Source organism: Canis lupus, chromosome 4, assembly GCF_003254725.2.
Source record: "Canis lupus dingo isolate Sandy chromosome 4, ASM325472v2, whole genome shotgun sequence".
NCBI classification, from domain to species: domain Eukaryota; kingdom Metazoa; phylum Chordata; class Mammalia; order Carnivora; family Canidae; genus Canis; species Canis lupus.
The window spans coordinates 52980035-53001579 of NC_064246.1; the positions used below are offsets into that span (position 1 = coordinate 52980035).

Below are 21545 nucleotides of genomic sequence, written 5' to 3' on the forward strand. Positions count from 1 at the left end.
CATACGGAGAGAAGAGGAAGCTGGAATAGCACCGAAAACAAGCATTCCAAGTAAATTTTTGTACAAAGACTATGAACCACTGCTGTGATGATGGTACATTCATCCTGGCTTACGTAAAGACACACATATACAAAAGTTGGATTCATATACTGTATTTGTATGAGAAAAATAAATGAAAAATTAGGCCAAGGGAGTTGAAGCCTTTATTTTTTTCTCAGAGATTTTATCAATTACCAAACATGCATCAAATCTCCTCTAGTGAGAACAGGAAGGGGAAGAAATGATTCCAACAGATGAGGTATCAATTAGTGAAGAAGGAGACCAGCCATTGCCTTTAAAAATACATTTTCTCTGTGGCTGTAAATTCTGTAATGCAAGACCAGGCACTAAAACATAGGCTGCCTCCTAATTCTTAATAGAGCCAAATAATCCTCCTGTGAAATATGAAAGGAGGACAACGGGCAATGTGAGTTCTCTCACCACGTACCCTCACTTCTGGGGCCAGCAACTAGGCCACATTGCAGTTACTGCTGCTGCTCTCTGCTGCTCCTCCCCCATCTCCATTGGCCCACCAGCAGGTGGAACTGTTAGGAGTCCTCTGACACCTGCCATTTGTGACCCCAAGGGAAGTGCTGACCACTCTGCTCTCTAACTCAGATGTCAGTGTTCCAATTCCATAGAGGCTACCTGAGAATCCTTTTTAGAAAATCCAACAGGAAGGTGACTTTTACAACTGAAGTGTTTAGAGGACACAGAGTCCATGTTTTTTCTTCCTTGTTCATTTTCAGTTTCTTTTTCTCATATATACATATAATTCTCTTTCTTCTTAGAAAAAGTAAGTGGCTTTGGAAATATCCTTGGCGAGACAATGATCCTGTTGACAGCTCCACAAAATCAATCTATGGAATGTTTACACAAGGACATCCAAATTACTAATTTGTTCAGCCAAAGTTGCCAACTTGGGAGACTGGCACAAAATCCTGATTCTCCCTGCAATTCCTGAATTCAGAGGCATCGTGTAACCACCAACTCATTATTTATCTCAAGGTCAAAGTACAAGGGTAGGAAAGGTGAGATTTTCAAGGTTAGTAGATTTTGTAGTTAAGAACAGGTGGTTGAGAGTAAAGTTTGGGTTCATCCATCATAGGTGGAAAAAGCTTGACAAGTTTTTATAAGACTTATGCCACAATCTAAAAATGATTCATCCTGCAAGGCATAAAATACTTCTTGCTTTATAAAAATAGCACCACGATTAAAAAAAAATGCACTTCTACCGAAGGAACCATGTTCCAACACTGTAAAAAAAATGTTCTACTTAAAGCAGAACACGATAACCACCCCTATCCATCCCTTCTTTCCCTGTTTCCTTTCCAACCTGATATATGTCACTCCTGGCACACTGCTGTTGGTAGTAGGGATTGTAGGGCACCTAAGGCCAGGAGACTTAGGGGGTCTTGCATGGATAAGCCTGCCAGGGCTAAAAAGCAAAGGATCAGCTGTCTTCATCTAGGATCTCTGGATGTTCCTTCCAAAAAGCATCCCCGATTATATCGCAATATAAAGGCACTGGCTTAGTCCTGGTCCGGGTCACTGCCATCTTTTTCCCTTGCATTTCTTCTGGCAGTTTAACTTCTTTTGTTGTGACTTCACCCACCTACAGGTAAAAGTTAAAATATTGACATTGTTAACTGGGTTTGGGAGAGAAGAGGGGGATATGCAGGAAGTTTACTTTTGACTTTATATACTTCTGGGTGATATATATTTATCAGGTAGTTATACAGATACACACATTATCTCAACATATATGAATCTGTTAACAATTAAAAACTTAAAAAGTTATGTTGCTATATTCTGAAAGGAGATCTTAGAAATAAAGGAGTGAGTCCATGTTCCCTATTAGCAGTAACTATAGAATTAGAAGTATTTCTGCTCTCTCATCTGCATTTGCAAGTATCCAAGCCTGTGCTAAAGAGCAAATGTGCTTTAAAAATACTAATAAGCTGAAGTTGCCAGTGGAATGACTAATTCTTAAGACACCACTTAACACCTGAAAACATTCATTAAAAAGAAAAACTACTTTACATGGAAGGAGGTAAATTTAGAGAAATTATGCTCAGAAACTGGTACAGAGAGAAAATATTGGTGGAATTAAGAATTTAGGTAAATGTACAGACTTATTACTTAATATTAAGGGAATAAGCATGCATATCTGGGGAATCTCCAGAATATTCTGCAAGTGACAGAACCGGCGTATACAATATCTTCTACTGCCTCATCTAATAGTCATCATGGGATGGATGGACTATTTAACGATATTATCCAGTGCGGAAGAAATGTCCTATGAACGCAAAAATCCTTCTATCTGTGGCGTACCCCTTTATAGGGTTTTATTTGATTTGGGGAGCTTGGGACACAAAAGGATAAGTGTACTGACTCTAAAATCTGTGGTTCCACTTAGGAAATTCTAGACCACAAAGATCGCTAACAGACTGATCAAATTAGCACGGACTGGCAAGCAGCACCTAAAATAACGTACAGCACTTCATTTTTTAGAAGACCCGATTCATGTTAGTGTGTGGGATCACACTGCACGCGTGCGGTGGGCAGGGCAGGGCCTAGGATGTGCACAAGCTGGTCTTTGTGGCCTCCTTCCCCTTAGACAACAGCACTACCTTCTGCCATATCAACACGGTCCCCTTCCTGTACATCAGCGGCTCATTGTTATAGTTGATGTTGAACTCGGAAAACAAAATCTCATTCTTGTCTGCTGCAAGAGTTCCCTGAGAAAATAGAAAGATATAAAAAGATTTTTACGCTTGTTCTCTGCCCCCATACTACCTATCCATTCCACCCACCACCTAAATTTCCACAAACAAATCAGAAAGTGGAAGGGTTTTATCAAACTTCTTATAGATACTAATGAATTTGCATTGGAAGAGCAGTTTAAATCTTACTGAAATGCAAGTATCCCTGGGTGGCTCAGCAGTTTAGCGCCTGCCTTCGACCCAGGGCATGATCCCGGAGCCCTGGGATCGAGTCCCATGTCGGGCTCCCTGCATGGAGACTGCTTCTCCCTCTGCCTGTGTCTGCCTCTCTCTCTCTCTCTGTCTCTCATGAATAAAAAATCTTTTTTAAAAAAAATCTTACTGAAATGCATAAATTCGAAAAATTGTCTACTGTAGCAAACAAATGGTTTCAGAAGTCACAACTGTGATAGGGTGGCAGGGACTAGCAGTAAGAGTACCTGTATTATATACATTATGTATGTATGTATGTTATCTGATACGACCCTCATTTTACTATCTCCATTTGAGAGAACGGAACTCTGAAGCTTAGAAAGATTACATAAACTGCCTAAGGCTAAAGACTGCTTTTAGGGGATCCCTGGGTGGCTCAACGGTTTAGCACTGCCTTCAGCCCAGGGTGTGGTCCTGGAGACGGGATCAAGTCCCACATCAAGCTCCCTGCAGGGAGCCTGCTTCTCCCCCTCTGCCTGTGTCTCTGCCTCTCTCTGTGTCTCTCATGAATAAATTAATAGAATCAATAAATAAATAAAGACTGCTTTTATTCTTCTAAGAAAAATCAAAATCTAAACTCAGCTCTTCCAAACTCTGGATAAATCTAACAGTATTCCTATTAATGGTATTTGTAAATCCTTATCATCATTGTTAATGACCACCATTTATCGTGTAATTACAATGTACCAGGCATTGTGGTAGGAGCCGTTACAACATATCACATAATTTCGGAGTTAGTCATCCTACAAATAGTACTGTCATCTAATGATGAAAGTTAGTGGGTTTTTTTTAAAGATTTTATTTATTTATTCATGAGAGACATGGAGAGAGGCAGAGACATGGGCAGAGGGAAAACCAGGCTCCCTATAAGGGAGCCTGATGCAGGACTCGATCCCAGGTTCCCGAGATCATGACTTCAGCCAAAGGCAGATAGATGCTCAACCACTGGGCCACCCAGGCATCCTGAAAGTAACTGTTTATTAAGTACTTAAAATACAGTCTGTACTATGCTATGTGTTTTACATGCATCATGCCACTTAATTTTCACCATAAACCTATGAGGTGGGAACTATTATTTTCTGTTTCACCTATAAAGAACTAAGGCAGGGCAGTGCCTGGATGGTTCAGTTGGTTAAACATCCAACTCTTGATTTTGTCCCAGGCCATGATCTCAGGGTCCTGGGATCTAGCCCATCAGGTTCCCCACTCAGTGGGGAGCCTGTTCAAGATTCTGTCTGCCTCTCAACCTGCTTGCTCACACTTCTTTTTCTCTCACAAATAAATCTTTAAAAAAAAGAAGAAAAAAATAAAGAACTAAAGCAGAGAAGATAAAATTAAACAGAAGTCCCTGAAAACAATTATTGACTCCCAGAGCCTATACTCTTACAGTACATGCACCCAGCAGGGAATGGCAATGATGAAGAGGCCACTGATGAAAAAGAAGAGCGCATGTCCTGTCCAAAGAAGGCAACCAATCCGCAGCCCCAGCCAAGCATTGCCTTGTGGGAAGGTAGAGCCAGTGTCACTAATTCCATTTTCCAGCTGAGGACACTAAGTCCCAGAGAGAAGTAATAATCACCCATGGTCACAGAGCAATCAAGCAGCAGAGTTGCCTCTATCTAGTATGATCTTTGTAACCTCTCAAAACAAAGCAATAGAGAGAGCTTTAAAAGAATGTCATGGAAGAGGACAGAAAGCCTCTCCAAGTAAGTATTAATGCAGTAAGATCTTATACCTGTAATCTCTCTTGGGCTTGTGCTGGTGTTAGTCCAGACTGTTGTACGAGGGCCCAGAAAACTGTATTGTACAGATTATTGATGTGACCTGTGAGACAAGAGTAGCACTGTTTATACAAACATAATCTTTATTCAGTATTCACGCTTCCAAGAGTATTAGAACTCCACCCCTCTCCTCTGATGTACAGAGATCTGAGACAGTTAGTGATATGCCCAAAACCATATACTGGGAACATGGTGGGCGGGAGTGGTCAAGTATAAACAAACTTATTTCCTAAAAGTTTTATTCTGTCATTTCAGTCATGCTTTATATAAACTGGTTAACTTGTATATTAAGCTTAGGAATACTTTCAAAGTTATTTGATTCAGGTTATTCCTAGCTCCTTTCCAGTTCTTGTGGCCAAATCAAGATACACCACATGAGTAAGTCTCATAAACATGTCATCATAGTCATGTAAGGCAGAGGTCATAACTCGAATCACCCACTGAGGCCACTATTAACATAAAAGCATAAAGCAGAGTAGGTGACCCTGGGGAACAAGAGAGAATGGTAGAGACTATGGCACATTGGCTTCTGTGTGTGTGTGTGTCTGTGTGTGCATGCCCATGCGCACATGTGTAAAGACAGCAGTCACTGCACCGGTTATGTCCATTACAAAGTGGGAATGCAGACCTAGTATTTCCAGGTCTTCTCGTTTTTCCCAAAAACCTAGAACTAGGGAGTATTTACATAAATCTCCCGATTGTTCGACTGCTTTCAACTAACTAAAAAAATTTGAAGTATTACATTCTGAACAAAATACCCATGCATCAAAACTGAACCAAATCACCACCTCTAATGTATGGAATTGGTGGTTTAATTACATCTGTTTATTTGGTTTTACTTACAATCTGCTTGCCGCCAACTGAGGTAGTCCTTTAAGGTCTGGTTGCTAGGATACACTATGACTCTTCCATCAAAGCCTGGTGGATACAGAAGGGGCTGGTCCTCAAAGTAATCTCGCCAATAAAACACAAAGCTGGAGGCGAACTGGGATGCCACATGAGTCATGAACTTACTTGCAAAAGTAAGGCACATTGGGTGGAGCAAGAAAAGAGAAAATACATGATATTAATTCAAAACCACGATAGGGCCCGCGGGTGCAACAGAGTGATTACACAAACTGTCAAAAGATAAATGTGTTGGGCCAAGAAAAACTAAGCAGCCTGCCTCTTTTTAGTCCTATAAGTAATTTATTAATACCAAATTTTTCTCTGCACGACGCGATGTGAATTTATGGTTCAAGAGGTTTTTCTGTTTTGTTTCTAGTCTTGGAAGGAAGGGAACCATTGTTTTAAAAACATACCAATTCGAATGCTTGTTGTCTGTGAGTTTCAATATACTGCCAAATCAAATATCTAATTTGTCTATGTTGAGACATCCTTAATTAAAAATTTAAGCAATACTGTAATGCACATATAGGCTGTCACTGGCTAGAGCCAATCTATGAATTATTAATATTATGATATCCTAATGGTCTGTTTCTAGTCCTAATATTAAGTGCCAGAACAATCTAGAAGCTAAGGTGATGAGGAATGAGGAGAAAGAATCAGATAAAGAGGTGTACGTAATGCTCAAATATCAGATGAAAGTAAACAGTAAAAACAGAAAATAGACATTCTGCAGTTCCAAATACTGCACACTCTATCTGCAGTCTGTAAGGCAGCAATTAAAGAGCAAACACCAAATGCAGCATATTTCCAAAGGAAATATTCTGAAGGAGCTAGGCCATGTAATTACCTGGCTCTTCTTTTAAACCAGTTGCTTTTCCGCTTGAACACAAAGCTGTACTCATCACTCTGTCCATATGCAATCACAATATCTTCCAGTTCTTTCATTACAGTCTGGGCACATTTGGTCATTAGGTGGAGAGCACGGCTGTCATTTGGTTTTGCAAAGTTGTGCTTCTCAGCAAACCTCCATAGAGGAGAAAAAGGCATGAATGAAAGAGCTTGTCATTAACACCACTTTTATCAAAAAGAATGCACACAATGGAAGATAGGTAATAATGCTGTGAGTCTACTAGCCACAACCTGACTCACTTCCTTAAGAACTCTAGTTTTTTCTTGCCCTGACCAACTGAGAAGAAGGGGCATAATTTCTAAGTCCCTATTCCCTCTTCTGTGAAATGGAGATAAAGTATACCTACTTCATAGGACTGTTCTGAAGATTAGAAAGAAGTTAAAATGTAACTATGCCAGCAGGCTCCATGAAAGTGCTCAATAAATGTTAGTTATAATAACCATTATTAAAGTAACATTTTTAAGAATTAAATTCCCACATTTCCGTTACACTTCCCCCTTTTTTTCTGATTTGTCTCCTCCTGAGTCCAGTCGATGCAGCCAGTTACCGATAACGAAACAAGAACATATTGTAAAGCATCGCCCACAATAAGACCTAAACAGGCCTCTACACGGCCCTCGATGACAGTTAACAGAATAGCCAGGCAATTGGCTAAAGAGCTGAAATACTGCGCCAGGGAGTGATTTTTCCCAGCAAGGCCTTACTAACAGGTCTCTGCTCACGAGAGCGCGGCGCCTCAGGTTTAGCTACTCAGACCAGCTCGCGCTCAAGCGCCTGGTAGCCAGCACTCGGGGATGCTTAATGCCGCGCGCTCATTGGCTGCCGCGTTACCCGGGAACCGCCAGCCGCGACCGAGTCCCCGGAAGCGCGGGCACCACGTGGCCTGAGGCGAAATCGCTCACCGGTGGAAGTTCCTGCCGTCCAGCCGCACCACCACCCAACAGTGGGCCAGGCAGGTGTCATCAGCCTCGAAGTTCCGCACATACTCAAACTTGCTCTTTGCCATGGTCGCCCCCAACTTCAAACACCGTCTCAGCGTGACGGAAGTGGCGGCCCAGCAGTCACGAGCTTTCGCTTTGCGAGAGGCCCACATTCGCCCCGCGGAAGGTGAGGCGCCGGAGAGCCCCGCCCCGGAAGTTCCGGTGCCTCCTCGGGGCCGCTCTAGGCGTGGCGGAGGCCGGCGGCCGTCTCGCCTCCTCGTGGTGCGTGACCCCCTTCCGAGCCGGGAGGGAGGGGGCGTCCTCGCCTTCGCGGCCCGCGCGCTGCTTCGCTTTTCACCCGCGTCGGGCGGCAAGTCAGTCTACAAAGTCGTAAAAAACTGCTTTGTGACCAGGTTTGAAGGTTTGGTTGTGATTGTTTTCTTTGTAGAAAATGTGGACTATCCCGGAAAATACAAGAAAATTAATACCTCGTATCGCCGCTCTCCCTTCCAAGTTTGCGGTTGGTCCCTTCGGGCTCTTCGGATACGCGCGTTTGCGCGGGGAACACGCAAAACTGTCATCGGACACCTCTGTAGTTTGTCTATTTTTTCCACTTCCCTTGAGCACCTTCCAAGGTTATTAAATTTTCCAAGAGGTGATTATAAAAACTGGCTCTTACTCAAACATATGGATGTACTAAGTTAATTTACTGAACTTGTCCACAAACACTCAATTTTTGGTGTTTTTTGTTGTTTTTTGTTTTGTTTTTTTTCTGGTAGACAATAGTAATATATAACCCTATCATTTTAATGATGCTTTATGATTTATCAAGCTCTTTTGAATTCAGTAGCTACTTAACATTATTTTTTTTTTTACCCTCACAAAATTATTCAAATAATACAAACGAATATATGATGAAGGGCCGCCTGGTGGCTCAGGGGTGAGCCTCTGCCTTTGGCTGGGCGTGATCCGGGAGGTGCAGGATCAGTTCCAGGACGGGCTCCCCGCAGGGAGCCTGCTTCTCCCTCTGTCTCTGCCTCCCCGTGTCTTTCAAGAATAAAATAAAATCTTTTTTTAAAAAAGATATATGATGGGGGATCCCTGGGTGGCGCAGCGGTTTGGCGCCTGCCTTTGGCCCAGGGCGCGATCCTGGAGACCCGGGATCGAATCCCCCGTCGGGCTCCCGGTGCATGGAGCCTGCTTCTCCCTCTGCCTGTGTCTCTGCCTCTCTCTCTCTCTCTGTGACTATCATAAATAAATAAAAAATTAAAAAATAAAAATAAAGATATATGATGAAAAGCCATTCACGGACTCCTAACTCTGTACTTCAGACCATCCCAGTTACTAGTTACCTGAATAACCATCCAGGGACAGATAGAAGCATAGATCTACATTTATACCTGTGTCTCTCAAACTACTTCAAGGCAACAGGAAGAAAGGAAGGATGGGAATGTCATGGATTTATGCCCTGGCTCTGCCACTTACTATGTGACCTAACATCAGTGACTTTTTCTCTCAGATCCCTTTGTTAGGTGGAGACACCAAATCCTCCCTTGCTTCCCTCTAAAGTTATTGTGAGCATCAAAGGGCATGATGGCTGCCATTAGAGGTATGGATATACGCACACACTGATAAAATAATATTCCAAGGTGATGTCAACTTGCAACCAAGATCAGGAAGTACTTAGAGGAAAAGGTTAAAACACACCAAAAGGAAATAATCAAATTCATAATGTGGGATCTTTTATAAGATTACTGACATGACTTCTTAAAAAGATAAATTGCATGAAGAATTAAAAAAGAAAGAAAGAAATGAAGGAAGAATGGGAAAAGGTAGGACACTGTTCCAGAATAAAGAGATATAAAAACCAAGTACAATGTGAAAATCTGGAATGCATACTGCCCCCAAAATGTTAAAAATAGCTCTAAATTCACCGGGGAAACCTGCAATCACAAACAGCTTTAAATTTTAGTGGCTTAAAACACAAATACTTGTTCCTTGGTCAACTCACTCATAAGTTTCTGGATGGCTACTACTATGCTCCAGGCAGATATTCTGATCTATGTGTCTTCTTATTCCAAAACCCAGGCAATGATTCAAAAGGCTTCTGCACCATAGGGTACATCTTGCTGCTTACGTTATGTTTGCTAAAACAGTATTACAATATAGTCAACTTCAAAGATTATAGGGCAGGGATGTATTACCTTCCCACAGGGAAGGGGAAAGTGAGTAATTTTGAATAATCTACTGTAACTGTATATTAGTTGATAATAGGGATTTATTTTTAATTTTACAGGCACAACAATAGCAGTATGGTTAAAGAGAAAAATAACTTTAATTTTAGGGGATACATAAAAGAGTGGCAAAAATATTAACAATTACTGAAACTAGTGGTGGTCATATGTGTGTTTATTATTTTTCCAGTTTTTCTACATGTTATGGGTTGTGTCTCCCAAAAAGATATGTTGATGTCTTAACCCAAGGTGTAGTACAGTGAATGTAACTTTATTTGGAAATAGGGTCTTTGCAGATAAAATCAGTTAAGATGAGGTCTTTAGAATGGGCCCTTCATCCAACATGACTAGTGCCCATGTGAACAGAGAAAACAGAAACACACAGAGAAAGAGCACTGTGTGGAGAAGAGGGCAGAGATTTGAGAAATGCATCTACAAGCCAAGTGAGGCCATGGATTGTCAGCCATCACCAGAAGCTAGGAGAGAAGCATGGAAATAGGTGCTATCATTATTACCATTTCACAGATGTGGAAATTGAGTAGAGAGAGGTTATGTAACTTGCCTAAGGTCACAGAACCAACAGGTAGTGATGTGAAAATTCCAAACAAGGCATTTTAACTACAGAGCTTATGCTCTTGCCACTCCTCACTACTACCTCTACATCTTTGTCCTCTCCTTTTTCTCTCTCTCTGTTTTCATTCACCAGCTATACAGTAGTTTCTGCCTATGCCAATTATTGAGTACTTCACTGAATCCTCAAATCGTAAAGGTACATGGGTCATCAAATCCCTTAATTCTCAATTTATTCATATACAGCCTTTGTGAATTTTGTCATTTGCATATGCTACCTTATTTTAAAAATATCTTTCTTTATGTCAACTCTCTTCTTTTAAAATCTTTTTATTGGAAAAAATATTTTTATTGGAAGTAAACATACACATATAAAAGTACACAAAACACAATGTTACCAGCATCCAGTCAAGAAAAAGAACATTGTCAGTTCCCAGAGTCCATTTCAATTATTGCTCCCTGTCCTTTTCAAAACTAATGGCCTTCTTAACATCTATAACTTAGTTATGTTCATTTTTTAAAAGTAATCTCTACACCCAACATGGGGCTTGGACTTACAACCCCAAGATGAAGAGTTACACACTTTACCTACTAAGCCAGCCAGGCACCCCAGTTACATTCATTTTTGAACTTTGCGGTACATATCCTTTGGCATTTGGTCTCTTGGGATCAACACTGTATTTGGAAGATTCAACCAAGTTGAAGAGTGTTAACTGTAGTTCATTTGTCTTCATTCTTCGATAGTATCCCATTGTATAACCATACCAGTTTACTCATTATATATTTGGATTGCTTCCATTTGGGGGATGATTGTGAAAAATGCTACTCTGAACATTCTTGTACATGCCTTTTTATGTACATGTTCCTTAATTGGATATACACCTAAGACTAGAATTTCTGTGTCAAGGAAAATGCATTTGTTCATTTTTGGTCAATAATGTGATACTTTTTCCACAGCTTTTTTTTTTTTTTACCAATTTACATTACTCAAAACGGTATGTGAATTGCTCCATATCCTCACCAATACTGGATATTGATTTTTAAAAAAGTATGCGCATCATTCTGACTTGTATATAGTAGATCTTTTGTGGAGTACATTTCCATGATGATTAACAATGTTTAACATCTTTTATCCTTACTGGCCACTTGGATAGCCTTTATTGTGAAGGATGTCTCCTGCACATTTTTTCACTTGCTATTTAATACCTTGGTGAATTTATTTGAAAGAGAAACTATGTCATTCTATAAATGGAAAATTAGTATCACATGCCAGCAATAGAGGATGATAATACATTAAGATAAATGCAATTCCAGTATAATGTTCATGCTTTGTGGTAGGATTTTTGTTTTCTTTTTCATTTTGCCAACAAGAAAAAGGAAGCACTAAACATTACCAGACATCCTCAAAGTCATTCAAGAAGCCAGTTGCAGAACTTGATCTAGGTATAAGAGTTCCCTTTTCCTTCCAATGACTTACAAAAACCTGGAGAAGGGGCAGGTCAAAAGCCACAACAACTTTCCTGGGATCTCCCCGAGGCTTATCAGTTGATATCAGGGACCATTCTTTAAGTATCTGCTCTGTGCTAGGCCCTGTATTAGCATTCTACATTGACTATCTCATTTATTCTACATGGCTGCCCATTGAGGTTGGGTTTTCCAATGCAGGTGAGTGACTCCTATCCTTGATAGCTGGAGCTACCAAGCCACTACATCATCTGTTCCAGGAAGGAAGAAGGAGAAAGGGGAAGAGAGCAAAACTCACACCTCCAAGCCAAATCATCTCTCCTGATCAGGTTTTTATTAAAGCTGCACAACTTCTACATATGTATTTTGAGCCTTCCTTCTTCCTTATCTGCAAGGTAGCCTGGAAAATGTAGTTCTTTTAGCTGGGTACTTGGCCATCTCCAATAATACAGGATATCTCCCTCCTTACTCCCTCCCTTCCTTCCTTCCCTCCTTCCTCCCTCCCTCCTTCCCTCCCCCTCTTCCTTCCCTCCTTTCCTTGCTTCCTTCCGAAAGAAGGGAGAGAAGCCTGAGTGGCTCAGTCAGATAAGAATCTAACTATTAATTTCAGCTTTAGGTCATGATCTCAGGGTCCTGGGATCAAGCCCCACATCAGGCTCCGCACTCATCAGGGAGTGGGCTTAAGGATTCTCTCCCTCTCCTTCTGCCCCTTCCCCCGCTTAAGAGCATGCACATGCATGCTCTATAAATAAATAAATCTAGAGAAAGAAGAAAGAGAAAGAAAGAAAGAAAGAAAGAAAGAAAGAAAGAAAGAAAGAAAGAAAGAAGAAGAAAGAAGAAAAGAAAGAGAAAGAAGAAAAGAAAGAGAAAGAGAAAGAAAGAAAAAGAAAGAAAGAAGAAAGAAAGAAGGAAAAGAAAAAAGAGAAAGAGAAAGAAAGAAAAGAAGAAAGAAAGAAAGAAAGAAAGAAAGAAGAAAGAAAGAAAGAGAAAGAAAGAAGAAAGAAAGAAAGAAAAAGAAAGAAAAGAAAAGAAAAGAAAAGAAAAGAAAAGAAAAGAAAAGAAAAGAAAAGAAAAGAAAGCTACTGCATGGGCAACTGGAAGTTTCTGCCAAAAAAGCCAACAAGAGTTATGAAGGGGCAGCCTAACAGGCCCTGTACCCTGAACTCTAACACCCAGCCTGCTCTTCTCACTACCCACAGCCAGTCTATAAACAAGTCAGAGAAGAAGAGACAGGCATTTCTCCTGGAAATTATAGGGGAAATGTTACTTTCTTCCTTCCCATACCATCCTCTACCACCTGCCTCGAGTTCCTCCACCTCCCACCCACAGAACAGGTAGTAGCAGGATGGAGGAGCCTTCAAAGGCATGCAAAAGGGAAGACTACTTCCTTACTTACCAGCTGGGGAACTGCAGGATTTTCCTGGTGGTGTTACTGTAGCAGGGTACCAGGAGAGTCACTGAGAGATCCTTATAGGTATCCTGTCTTCTGCTCCCCTTGCATTTGGTGATGTATGTGAATATAGAGACCAGTGACTGCATGACACTTGGAGGTATCTGGAGCAGCCTAGACCAGTAGATGAGAACGATCGGCAATGTGGTATGCCTGAATAAAGATGAAGATACCTCATTAAAGTCCCCTCAGCCTTTGGGGCCTAAAAAGTTCACTATCATTGGTTCCATAAGAAGGAGCTCAGAGATTGGGGCGGGGGTGTAGACAGGAGCTGGGAGCTGCCTCTGAGGCTACTGGTCAAGTAAAAGTCATTCTTCCTGCAGAGGATTTGGAGACAGAGCAAGCTGGAAGGGCCAAAGGGAGCTATGGCTGTTCCTCTCCTAGGGATCCTTGGAAGATCAGGCTGATGATAAAAATGGGCCCAGGATACCATCCATGCCAACACAACAAGAAAGAAGACTTCTCAGCACCAGGTGGAAGGCCAGTTACACAAATAGGCCTCTGCTTTGCCTACACCTCACCTCAACCCAGCCCTCAATGGGAACTAAGTCTTGAAAAGAGGAGGGTAATGCAAAGGATCTCAGGACCAGACTGTGGCTCCCAGATCCATTTCAAGTTGTTAGATTTATTTTTTTTTAATTTTTTATTTATTTATGATAGTCACACAGAGAGAGAGAGAGAGAGGCAGAGACATAGGCAGAGGGAGAAGCAGGCTCCATGCACCGGGAGCCCAATGTGGGATTCGATCCTGGGTCTCCAGGATCACGCCCCAGGCCAAAGGCAGGCGCTAAACCGCTGCGCCACCCAGGGATCCCAAGTTGTTCAAGTGGGAGCAGAATGAAAAAGCAGATCCAGGATTTCCTACTCTAAGCCTCTTCAGTAATAGGTGTGGCCAGTGCTGGGGTTGCAGTCGGGGGGACTTGTCACAAAAAGACAAATAACATAAGATTCCGGAAACTTAATGAGGTGTGTAGTCAAATTCACAGGGACAGAAAGTAGAATGATGATTGCTAGGCAATGAGGAGTAGGGGAAGAGGAATTATAGTTTAATGGATATAGAATTACAACCATGTAAGACAAAAGGAATTTGGAGATTGGTTGCCCAGCAGTGTAAATGATGCACAACACTATTGAGCTGTACACTTAAAAATGGTTAAGGTGGTAAATTTTATGTGTATTTTACCACAACTAAAAAAAAACTAAAATCCTGCATACAATATGTATTTATGACCTCACTGGACAGTGACCTCCATTTTTAAAAATTTCTGTTACTTAGAAGATCACTATCACTGAGACTGACAGAGAGAAAAATAATTGCCTTTGGTGTGGAAGTCATATTTCAGTTTCTCTTCCCTCTGCTGACTCATTTCATTTGTACTAAGAGCTACATTATGTAAATGAAATTCAGGGTGGAGGGGGTAAGAAGAAGGAATAATTTGCCTCTAAAATCTCCTTCCTGCTCTGAACCACTTCAATCAAATTTCTGCTGGAAGCAATGTAGACACTTCCAGGAATGGACTGCCTAGCTCTGCCATGATTTTGAGGCAGATAAAAACATTAGCATGTACCAGGATATACATGGGTATAAAACTCAGAATTATTATTTTAGAATAAATTAATGATTACACGACCTTGATATTGCTATAATATATTTGTTCTGTACTTTGAGATGTAGCTTGCATGGGTCAGAGTGAATGGATTTTATTTCTAAATAGTCATTAGTTGTGTCCTAAAATGGACTTGTTTTGTCAACTACCCATTCTTTCTCTACTTAGTAGAAGTTCCAGAAGTCATGAGGATATGGTCACCTGGAGGGCTTAGCAAAAGACATTAGGAGAACAAAAAAGGGGAATTAGATGTATGTTTCCTTGACATTTTGAATACTTAATCCTGCAAATTTACTCATTCACCGAACAAGTATTTCTTAATTTCCTACTATGTACTATGCCCAATGGGATGCAATAGCAAACAATACAGCCTATATAATGTGCCTACACAATGTTGTTCATAGCCAGTTGAGAAGATAGATAGTGAACAGAGTTTTACATGTAACTGTTGGACTAGAATTGTGTTAAGTGTTGTGAATGGGTTGGAGGCCCCGCCTGACTAGGCAGCTGGGGATGGTCCATGAAGTTTTCCTTGAGGAAACAGTATTTAAATTATGACTTGAATAATGAGGTAAAAAGATAGCTTGCTTCATAGGTTTCTGGAATTGTTGAATTTAATGTTGAATAAACATTTTGCCAAAACATTCTGCTTGTGTAAAATTTTGGAAAACAACCCAGAGTAATGTGAGTTTCCAAACCATGGATCAATTAATAAATAAACACCAATTAATAAAAACCTGTTGGGCACCTTTAATGCATAAGGCACTGGGCAAGGTACTGACTGGGAGAATATAATAAATAATAATAATAATTTTTTTAAAACGCCTTCCAAGTGTGAGAATCTTAAAGTTTCCAAACCATATTCTCATATATTATCCTATTTTTCCCTTTCAGTGAGTCTGTGGGGGAGGCAGAACAATAATTCTCTCCATTTTATAAGAAAGGAAAAAATCTTTGTGGGAGCTGGTTAAGTGATTTGTCCAATGTCTCATGGCTTCCAGAACTAGAATTAGAACCTAATCCCTCTGATGCCAAGTACCTCCACTCTACCACCTTGCCTTTCCATGTTTTTAAGGAGCAAAGTGTATACTTATTGTTTTTGCCTGCTTAGCATCCCAGCACCCCTCTTTCTGTCTTATGGCAATGGCACTCCGACTGTCCTCCTCCTGTCAAACCATTTGGTTTATGTGGGGAATATCTCATCTGACCTTTGCTTTAAGGTAAGCACATGACCAAGACCACTGTAGCGTTTCAGTGTGAATTAGAAAAAGGCCCCTCTTTCCAGCAGACAGAGTTGTGCACCAGGGAAAGGCTTGGTAAGTATGCCCATACTGCATTTCAGTCCCTGTTTGTCCTCTTTGCAATGGCCAACCTGCACAAATATGATGGCTTCACCAATAACAAGACCTGACCAGTAAGGTTCAGAGATGTGCATCTGACCTAAGCCAGATCAATGAAACAGTCTGACATGCTGCTAGAATGACTATGAAAAACAGATTCTCTTCCTATTAGAAATGCTACACTGGTGACCACATTGCCTTCAAGAAGGAAGAAGCTGCCCATGAATTAGGCCTATGCAAAAGAAAAAATCTGAGAGATAGAGAAAATGATTTCTGATGACATTGAGTTGAGCATTGGCCTGGAGCCAGTGCTGCTCCTAGACTCTTACAAGTTCCAGGAAGCAGGGGTCTTGCTTAATATTTTTCAAAGCTGTATCCTCTGTGTCTAGAATCAGTGCCTGGCACATGGGAAGCAATCAATAAATAACTTTTGAAAGATTAAGCCAGTAAGTTCCTTTTTTGTATATGGAATTAGGTTTTTACAAGTCTCAATTCATTGAGGTATAAATAAATAAATTCATTTTCCCCAATAACTGCTCTCTCATGTTCTCTTTTATTGATGGTTAACAACTCCCTTAAAGAATCTTGGCCAGAGGGCAACCCGGGTGGCTCAGTGGTTTAGCACCTGTCTTCTGCCAGGGGTGTGATCCTCCTGGAGACCTGGGATCAAGTCCCGAGTCAGGCTCACTGCATGGAGCCTGCTTCTCTCTCTGCCTGTGTCTCTGCTTCTCTCTCTGTGTGTGTCTCTCTCATGAATAAATAAATAAATAAATAAATAAATAAATAAATAAATAAATAAATAAAATCTTTAAAAAAAAGAATCTTGGCCAGATCCCATAACTTCCCAGTAAATGAAACAGTATTACTGTTGGTATTCAAATGTTGGTCAAGAGCTCTGAGCTCCCCCAAACGCAGGCAACTCTTTTCCTCTCATCCCTATTCTTCTATCAACTCAGGGTGAAGAGGTGGTTGACATAGCAAGTCTGGTTCCGGCTTCTTTCAGCAAGCCCTTTAGGGAGGTAGCTGGCTTAGTAGGGGCTCCTGGAACTTTGAAGTGGGATACTTCACACTTTATGCTCTAGGCTTTGAGCCTTTGGTATAATTTAAGAACAACAGGAAAAATCCCACTCAACATCTTGTTTATCAGTTTGAGTTGGATCAAAAGCAATTTACATAGAAGAGATGAACTTGAAGGAGAATAGGATGACACTTCGGATAAATTCAGGAGTCTGAGTAATATACACAGGTTAGATTAAGGTACATGAGAAGACCCACAAACAGATGGAAAGTAGGGGGGCTCCTGGGTTGCTCGGTTGGACATCTGATTCCTGGTTTTGGCCCAGGTCATGATTTCGGGGTCCTGGGATCAAGCCCTGCGCTGGGCTCCCTGCTCAGCACAGGCTGCTTGTCCCTCTCCCTCTGCTCCTCCCCCAGCTCATGTGTACTCCCTTTCTCTAAAATAAATAAAACTTTTTTTTTTTTTAAGAGACATGGAAAGTAGGGAGTGGGGGAAAAAACTTACAAGAGACAAAATCATACTTGAGGATATCAAGTACAAGGTAAGGATTTTGGCTTTGATCTATCTAATGGTGTTTTAGGAATATTAATCTAGCTATGGCATGAAGGGTAAATGAGAATGAAAAAGCCTGGAGGCAGCTAAGCCAACAGAATCTATTTTAATATTTCAGATATGCAATGCTGGCTAAAAGGAAGAGCTGGATGAAAAAAAAGAAAGGAATTTGGCATCCATAAAATGTTTTGAGGTCCTAAATCACAAAAATCTTTAATCCTTTTTAGAAAAGCTAAGACATTAAGATATCTTGAAATAATTATAGATATTATTATTGATACAGGGACAGAATCATGTTCACTGAAGTATAAATTCTGCCATATAACTAGGAGTTATTTATAGGGCTGCACATTGAGTGCTCCATAATGATTTGGCTCTGAATGGGCCATAAGTTGGTAGTGAGTTGATAAAGACAGATATATTTCAATTTAATTTTTTCCAGTGGCTGGGCTGCTTTATTGAACAAAAGAATTTGAAATCTTCATGCCTATCTAAAAATGGAATCTGGATGTGAACTGGCTTTTTTCTTAAGCTTACACTGTTACTCATTCCTAAGTGATGGAAATTAGATGCTGCATGCATTTATGCCATTAAAGGAAATCTTTTCTCTCTGTGATATTTTGTTTATGAAGATCACTACTTAAAAACATGTTCTAGGAGCCTAAGAGAAGGTTCAACAACATGGAAATCTACTTATATCACAGAGGGAAGTTGAGTTTGGGAGTTCCAGGGCCCATGCAGTAGATCAATGATACCATTAAGGATGCCATTAAGGATGAACAGTTTTAATACTTCCATTTCACTGTCCATACCATATCAGAGGGATATCTCCTCATGTCCACAAAATGGCTGCTATAGTAACAGTGATCATGTCCTCACACTATAACATCTAAAGCAGAAAGGAGATGAACAGAAAAGAGCTTTCTTTGTATACCCGCTCTCTCTTCTATTAGGGAAAATGATTCCTTCAAAAGTATCCAATAGACTGCTCTTTATGTCTCAGTGGATAAAACCGGGGTCATATGCTCAACTCTAGACTAATCTTAGACTAAGGGAGCACTACTTGGCCCAGTATCTTCTAAATAAAAGCAGGATCTTATCAGAAAGGAAAAAGGGAGAATGGCTGAAAGGCAGGCAACCAATATTGATTACCATACCCTCCTTCCAAAATAGAGATAGATATAATAGAAAGTGCTGTGAAATAATAGATCAACAAAATGTTTCACTCTGCCTATGAGAACTAGAGATGGCTTTTTAAGGAATGGTACATTTAAGCTGAGTACTGAAGGGTAAATAGAAGTATATATATCAGACAAAGGATCAATATCTCAGAAATTCAGAGATAACAGACCTTAAAGAATATTAGAAAAAATTACATTTAACATGTACTCTTTCACAGTATTTTCCAAATCTGCCTCATTCCTTTCTATGACTTCTGTCTCCAGCCAAGTCAAAGCCAATAGAGCTTGGGTCTCTTTGGGTTGGTCAATAATGATTTTATGCTGTAGGAGGTCCAAGAAATATAAATGCAAAAACTACATTTTTACCAGCTGACCAAATGCTCTTTTGACCAAATAAGATAATAAAGCACATGGTATACACACTGTAAGGGACCTCAAATATTTGTTCCTTTTCCAGCTCCCTTTCTCTCTCTTTCGGTCTTCCCCATTTATTAATTATCTTGCACTCTTGTTTTAGGGAATGCCAAAAGTGAAAAGCTAGAACTTTGATTCTTCTGACAGTAATGAAATAGAAACTGCAGGATATCATGTGATAGAGACCACAGACTTATTCAGATTAAAACTATATTAGGGATCCCTGGGTGGCGCAGCGGTTTAGCGCCTGCCTTTGGCCCAGGGCGCGATCCTGGAGACCCGGGATCGAATCCCACATCGGGCTCCCGGTGCATGGAGCCTGCTTCTCCCTCTGCCTTTGTCTCTGGAGCGTGCTCTCTCTCTCTCTGTCTCTCAGTCTTTCATGAATAAATAAATAAATAAAATCTTAAAAAAAAAGATTAAAACTATATTAATCATTCTTTGCTGTGTAACAAGTTATCCCAAAGCTTAGTGGTTTTAAAACAACAATAAGTTTGTATTGTCTCACATAGTTTCTGTAAGTCTGGAATTCAGGAGTAGCCTAGCTGGGTGGTTTCAACTCAGGGTCTTTTGTGAGGTTGTAATTAAGATGCCAGATGGATCTGTAGTCATTTGAGGGCTTGAATGGGGCTAGAGGATCTGCTTCCAACATAATTTATTCATGTGGCTGCTGGCAGGAAGCTCCAATCCTCTCCCTGTGACCTCTTCATATGGCTACTTAGTACATGGAGGCAGGATAGAGTGTCAGAGAAAACACAGATTGTTAGATGTTAGGATAACTAGATATGAAGTGAACTTGGATCCTTATTTTCCATCATATATAAAGGAAAATATCATAAAGAATAAAGACCTAAACACAAAAGATAAAATTATAAAACTAATGGAAGGAAATATAAAAGAAGTCTTTTGAGATCGTTGGGGTGGGAAAATATTTCTTAAACTAGACTCTGAAAGCACAGATTATAAGGTAAAAAAATAATGGATGCAATTGCATTAAGGATTCTGTTCAACAGAGAAAATCAGAGACAGATGAACAGATGGGTCACAGACAGGAAGATGTCTGCAATGTTTTAATACATATATAATAAACAAGGGACTCCTGAGGATCGACATGGAAAAAGCGGGAAACAATAATAAAATGATAAATGATTTGAATATGCATAATTACTAATTAAGAAGGCTAAAAACTTGAAAAAAAGAAGGCTGAAAGACTAGTAAGCTTACGATGAGATGGTCAATCTCTCTAATGATCAGAGAAGTGCAAATTAAAACAACAATCAGATACTTCCATACTCCAATAAGATTGGTGTATAGAAAAACGTATTGAATAAAACCAAGTGTTGGTAAAAAAAAAAATGGAAAACAGGAAATCCTTGTGTGCTGTTGTTATGAATTTGAAATGGAATTGCCACTTGAGAAAGCAATCTGTTAGTGAAGGGGTGCATGTGCACACCTAGAACCTAGCAATCCCACTTTGGCGTATATCTGCAGAGAAACTGCTGTACATGTTTATGGGGAGCATGTGCGGGACAACACTGCTTGTGGTAGAAACTTGCTGGAGGCACCCTAGGTCACCATCAGTAGAGCAATGGAGAAGTAAAAGTGCTTGACAGAATACAGAATTCAGGAGCTCAGAACCAGATGTGCCTGTATGACATGGACAGATCTTTCTACAGATTTTTCTGCTTCATAAGGGCAGAAAGTAGGTCAGTAGTTTCCAAGGGCTGGAGAAAGGGAAAATAGGGAATAATTGCTAATGGGTTTGAGATAATGAAAATATTTTAGAATACTGAAAATATTCTGGAATCAAATAGTGGTGATTACTGTGCAATGTTGTGACCACACCAAAAACCGCCACATTTTACACTTAAAAAATAAGCTTAAAAAATTGGTAAACACATCCACTGGAGAAAATACAGATAATCAAAAATTTTTTTTAATTATGCTAAATGAAAAAAATAAATTAAATCTGATCTAAGATGATATGTGTAAAATATATATATATATATATGAAGCCCCTGGGTGGCTCAGTCAATGGAGTGTCCAACTCTTGGCTTCAGCTCAGATCATGATCTCAGGGTCTAGGATCCAGCCCCCTGAATCAGGCTCTATGCTCAGTGCAGAGTCTGTTTGTCCCTCCCCATCTGCTCCTCCCTGGTTCACATACTCTCTCTCTTCAATAAATAAATAAATAAATAA

General features: G+C 40.3%; 1 protein-coding gene across 11 annotated transcripts in view; it reads right to left on the minus strand.

The window, feature by feature from the left end:
- Positions 1-136: 136 nt before the first annotated feature.
- The window catches only part of THG1L (tRNA-histidine guanylyltransferase 1 like), a 39134-nt gene continuing 17725 nt past the window's right edge, over positions 137-21545 (minus strand). For 5 of the 11 annotated variants that reach the window (XM_025434468.3, XM_025434467.3, XM_025434469.3 and 2 more), the window contains 6 exons: positions 13181-13387; positions 6534-6710; positions 5642-5811; positions 4753-4841; positions 2673-2780; positions 186-1654 (listed from right to left, as the gene is read on the minus strand). In XM_025434468.3, the coding sequence (XP_025290253.3) occupies positions 1493-1654; positions 2673-2780; positions 4753-4841; positions 5642-5811; positions 6534-6710; positions 13181-13387 (913 nt within the window). In that variant the 3' untranslated portion in view covers positions 186-1492. The other 6 variants (XM_025434476.3, XM_025434472.3, XM_025434473.3 and 3 more) reach the window with 6 other exon arrangements.